Here is a 5,780-nt window from a genome sequence, read left to right on the forward strand (position 1 = left end):
TATATATATATATACATATATATATATAATTGTTTTTTTATGAACAGCCATTGTTCACTTATTGTATCTCATTTGCTTAAAGGGACAGTGTGTAAGATTTACCCCCATCTAGTGGTGTACTGAATGAATTACAAGTGAGGGACTGGTACCTCCCCATCAAGCCAAAGGACACTACTGTAAAAGCTACTGAGGGACATTCTTCTCTTTCTGAATGAAGGGGACACATTATCCTCCCTCACCATGGTCAAATAAAATAATAAATGTTTATGAAAGAAGTCTATGTTCATTAGCCACTGTGAGCTCATCCAGTGTAGGCCAACAAACAAAACTGTCCGTCTCTGCCAGGAAGACAGAGCCAGCTTAATCACATTTGACATATCTGCTAAAATTAAATATGAAACACATGGAAAATCTCCCTGAAAAAAACTGAAAGAAGTTCACAGTTTCCATCTCCGCTGGACTATTACACTGCACGGTTTCTAATGTAAAACCAAAATAAACTTCACGATTAGATTCTCTTTTTCTCTGGATTATTGCTTTTCTTTTTTCTCTTGGCTCTCACAGGACCGAAAGTACAGTTGGTCATCTGTAGGAACCTAAAGTGGAAAATAAAATGATCTATGGTTGTCTTTGCTTGTCATAAAGTCCTCTCAACACATTTTTGGATCAAGGCAAAAAGCATAAGGCTGAAAAATATTTCCTCTTTCTGCTCCTCTGATCAAAAATGGCGACACAACATGGCGTCTCCCATTGGGTATACTGCCCCCTATGTATTTATTAACGTATTCTAAACAATTAGAACACATTTATTTACTAAATCAATATTTGTTTTTCAATGATAAAAGCCATACTTGTTAAAAACTTGTCCCTTTTAAGCCTGGCACTCTTTTCACCTCTTACTTTTCTGCTCCCCTCATATTTTATTAGCATAAACTGCCCAACATAATGCCATTAGTAGTAAGATTGCACATAAACTGTGTGAGAAACCAACCAAAGTTTAAGGAAAGCCTGCTGAACTATTGAATGTGACCTCTTTGCAAGATTAGTAATGCTAATAAATGCTATTCAATCTTTGTTTTTCTTGCAGGTTGTGAATTTTACCCTGAATTGATGGATGCCGATCCTTACTGAGTTTGAAAAGTGGATATTAGCCACCAAGAATCAGAGGTGAAGAAGATTATAACGAAGTTCATTGTAAGATTTGATTCCTGTGTAGTTTAACTCATAATATGGACTCCCTTTCCAAAAGTTAATTTTTTTTTTTATGCAGTTGTCTTTAGAAGTTAAAAGATAGTTCGTCTAAGCAGTCTAGTAAGTCCTTCAGCATGGCTACCAATGCCACCATGGAAGCAGCAGACATTGGTGTAGTAGCTGTCTACTTCATCCTGGTGCTTGGAATTGGTTTCCTGGCGATGCGGAAAGCCAATCGAGGGACAGTGAGTGGCTACTTCCTAGCTGGTCGCTCTATGAACTGGGCTGCAGTGGGAGCGTCTCTCTTTGTCAGCAACATAGGGAGCGAGCATTTCATCGGACTCGCAGGGTCGGGTGCTGCTAGCGGGTTCAGTGTGGCTGCATGGGAGTTAAACGCTCTACTACTGCTTCAATTACTGGGTTGGGTGTTCATCCCTGTGTACATTCAGTGTGGAGTCTTCACAATGCCGGAGTACCTTTCCAAACGATATGGAGGAAGGCGCCTGAAAGTGTATTTTGCTGCTTTATCTCTCGTGCTTTACATCTTCACCAAGCTGTCTGTGGACCTCTATTCAGGAGCCTTGTTCATCCAGGAATCCTTAGGGTGGAACCTTTATCTTTCCATCATTCTCCTCATTGCCATGACTGCTGTGCTGACAGTCACAGGAGGTCTGGTCGCTGTGATCTACACAGACACAGTTCAAGCTTTTCTGATGATTGTCGGAGCGCTCTGTCTTACAGGAATCAGCTTTGTCAAAGTTGGAGGCCTTGAAGGTGTTATTTCTATAACTTTTTTATTTAAACATTTTTATCCGTTATGACTAAAGCAATAAGCGCTTAAACTTGACTCTTTTTGTCTTTTTAAGGGTTGAGAACCAGGTACATGCAGGCCAGTCCAAACGTCACTGCCATTCTTCTGTCTTTCCCTAATCTGACATATTCAGCATCCTGCCACCATCACCTGCACCCAAAACCAGATTCTTTGAAAATCCTGCGAGGCCCAAAAGATCCAGACCTGCCTTGGCCTGGTTTCTTGCTGGGTCAAACTCCTGCATCAGTCTGGTATTTAAATCTTTTATTGTTCATGATTTTTTTTTTTTTGCGTTACATTTACATACAGCACAGTCTAAATCACCTTTTTTCAAGAATAGCTCATGATAACTTCTTTTTGATTTCAAATTTAAATAATGGTACCTAGATTCAACTGGTAAATAGTTAGTCTTGACTTGTGATTACTTGAGACATGGTATTTCTGACTTCAGACTTTCCTATAACGACTTGAAAATTTCTTCTGATTTTTCAAGAAGTTACTTGTTCCTACTTCAGTAAAAAAAAAGGCAGATAAAGATCAGAGCTAGGAGTGCTTTTATTGGAAAAAATACAGACAAAGTTAATGGAATGCACTAGTATTTCAAAGGCTCTATTGGGAAAAGAGATGTGGTTGAACACATCTCAGGGTTAGGTATGATTTCATTGGGAAAAGAAATACGGAGGGAATCCATAAAGTTAGGGACAGCCGAGACTGCAAAAATAAGTAAACAAATTGAATAATGTGTAGATGATATTGGGAAAATGTGTTCAGTAAATCATCCTGGAGGTTAAAACTATCGCCTTCTGTAGAAAAGGCTGAAGAGAATCCATGTCAGTCTTAACTATATGCTTGATTTAACAAAAATACAAAAACAACACAGAGCATCAGATTTAGTGTTTAGGCTACTCTCTCTGCTTTCTGTAACTGTCTCAACTAAGATAACTTCAGCCAGTTTCAATCATTTAGTATAAGTTATTTCACTCTAAAGTCGGTACAAAAAGACCAGCAAGGATCTGTAAAAGACTTCTATATGTTTCAATTCAGTGTATTTCTATAGCGCCAATTCACAACACGTCATCTCAAGGCACTTTACAGTTCAAAGTTATCTCTAAGAAACTTTTTTACCCACTTTTTTGGATGGCATTGGTTATAGCATCATCCTGTTTCATGTAATGCAAGTTAAAAAAATAAACAATAAAAAAATCTCACTTTCATTATAGGTACTGGTGTGCAGACCAGGTGATCGTACAGCGGGTTCTGGCTGCAAAGAACATTGCTCATGCCAAAGGGTCTACTATAATGGCAGGCTTCCTTAAAATTCTCCCCATGTTTATCATTGTCATCCCAGGTAGAGTCATCCTACCGATGAACTACTTCACTACGCCAGTGTCAGTAATTGCCTGATATGTGTATCATCTTAATTCCAGGGATGATTTCCAGGGTCCTCTTTGCGGATGAGTTGGCATGCATCAGTCCAGAGCATTGCATGGAAGTGTGCGGTTCTGCAGCCGGCTGCAGCAACGTGGCGTACCCACGGCTTGTCATGTCGGTGATGCCAGTTGGTTTCCGCGGACTGATGATGGCGGTCATGATCGCTGCTTTGATGAGTGATTTGGACTCCATCTTCAACTCTGCAAGCACCATATTCACGCTGGATATTTACAAAATGCTACGAAAGGACGCCACGTCCAAAGAACTGGTGATAACGGGCAGGCTTTTTGTTGTCTTCATGGTGACCATAAGCATTGCTTGGGTTCCGGTTATCATTGAAATGCAAGGTGGACAGATGTTTTATTATATCCAAGAAGTGTGCGATTATTTAACTCCCCCTGTAGCAGCGCTGTTCTTGCTTGGTATCCTGTGGGATCGCTGTAACGAAACTGGGGCTTTTTGGGGTGGAGTGGTAGGCTTTTCTCTTGGAGCTTTGAGGTTGATTTTAGGTTTTGTGTACCGAGAACCACACTGCAACCAGCCTGACAACCGCCCGTCCTTCATAAAAGATGTCCATTTCATGTATGTAGCAGCATTTTTGTTTTGGGTGTCGGCTATAATAATTGTTGTTGTAAGTCTCTGCACTCCTCCGCCAGAAAAAGAGCAAATCAGAACAACTACTCTATGGGGGTTAAAGATGAGAAGGAAGCTAAAAGCACAAGAAAATGGTATTTGTAAAGAGGAAAGTAACAGTTTTAACCTTCTAGATCACACAACTGAAATTGGAAATGGTTTTGTTGGAGAAGAATCGCTCCATTGCGACCAAAACAAGCTTAACAGATTTAGCAGACCTGAAAGTAAAGAGGAAAACCCTCAATCAACCAATAGTTATGTTATTCCAGCCCACCCCACACTCCAAAATGGATGCTATAATCAGATGTCTGAACCTAGACTAGGGAATGAAGGAGAAAGGAGAGGAGAGGAATGCCATGGAGAGTTTGTGGAAAAAGTGAAATGTGTTAATGTTTTTGAACGTATTTGTGGTCTCCAGGACGAACCTTCACAAACTCCATTCATTACATTCCAAGAGCAGGAGAAAATTATCAATGAGCTTCTTTACGAACCTCCCAGGACCAAAATTATACTAAACACAGCACTGGTGCTGGTTTGCTCTGTTGGGATATTTCTGTTTTGGTATTTCTCCTTATAGGCAAAGAACAGGTCAAACAAGGATTTGCACTAATCAGATCTTCTTTCTTGGGCCACAATTAGCCACGATCAGCTTTTTATCCAAATCTAACACACTGTGTTTTTCAGGATCAAGATTTTCAGGATCAAGAGTCAAGAATAGACAAAATATTAGAACATTAGTCACAATGTAAGTTTCCTTCTGTTTCATTCCTTCCTCTCTCCTTTTGGCAGTAAACAGAGTGGATAACTGGTGCCAGAAATATCACAAGGAACACTATACACACCCACCTCTTAGGAAGTGTAGTCAGGGTAGAATATATAAATGCAAATTTTACCCTTTTTTCTTGTAAAATATCTAGGGCCCAAAATGTTGACAACATTTGTTCTTTGGTACCACTTTTTCATGTTTTTAAGGTTCAATCTTTTTACCTTCTTTCTTGATTAAACATGTAATTCAACCATGTTGGTACCCAAGCTAAACAAAAACAAAATACATTGTCCAATGACCAACAATACACTCAATGCATTATACTTAAATAGTTTTTCTCTAAACATTTGATTTACATTGTGCCTAAGTTTTTTTAAATGCAGAACTTTGTAATTTTAAATGGACTGGTGTGTGATGCTGGTAATAAATGACCTTGTCAGGGTATTCTTTAAATTGAAGTTCAATTTCAGTAAGTTTACCTGATAAACTTGATTGTAAAACACTGTTTTAAAGTAGTAATCCTAATGTGTTGATCAAATGAAGTTGATATTTTGGTCTCGTTACTCAACACTTTTAAGATCATTTTCAGAGTGTCCTACATAATAAAAAGAAGACTCAATAAATGACGGTTTGGTTTTATCATTCTGAAGCTGTAAATGCTAGCCACTAACTTTGGTGTATTTGCTCTATATTTGACTTACTGGTTATTGAGTCACAGACAAAGATACAAATTAATAAAAGCATTTTTGTTTTGCTTCAACAGTTATTTTTTTGTAATTAGCTCTAAATATGTTAACTGGTATAGTTACGAATGGAAGACATTTTTTATCTGTGAAAAAGAAAGTTTCTATAAATGTGCTACTGACATTAATTGACATATCACTGAATTCTTCCTTTTTTTTACCTTGACCTAACAGACATTCAAAAACACACAAATATTACTTATTT

General features: G+C 38.4%; 1 protein-coding gene across 1 annotated transcript in view; it reads left to right on the top strand.

The window, feature by feature from the left end:
* The window catches only part of slc5a3 (solute carrier family 5 (sodium/myo-inositol cotransporter), member 3), a 6,788-nt gene extending 1,238 nt beyond the window's left edge, over window positions 1-5,550 (top strand). The window contains exons 2-5 of the mRNA XM_015401742.1: window positions 1,088-1,965; window positions 2,058-2,253; window positions 3,223-3,350; window positions 3,430-5,550. Of these exons, the coding sequence (XP_015257228.1) occupies window positions 1,326-1,965; window positions 2,058-2,253; window positions 3,223-3,350; window positions 3,430-4,643 (2,178 nt within the window). The 5' untranslated portion in view covers window positions 1,088-1,325 and the 3' untranslated portion in view covers window positions 4,644-5,550. The remainder of the gene's footprint in view (window positions 1-1,087; window positions 1,966-2,057; window positions 2,254-3,222; window positions 3,351-3,429) is intronic.
* Window positions 5,551-5,780: the final 230 nt, after the last annotated feature.

Source organism: Cyprinodon variegatus, unplaced genomic scaffold (assembly GCF_000732505.1).
Source record: "Cyprinodon variegatus isolate N-32 unplaced genomic scaffold, C_variegatus-1.0 Scaffold1254, whole genome shotgun sequence".
NCBI classification, from domain to species: Eukaryota; Metazoa; Chordata; class Actinopteri; order Cyprinodontiformes; family Cyprinodontidae; genus Cyprinodon; species Cyprinodon variegatus.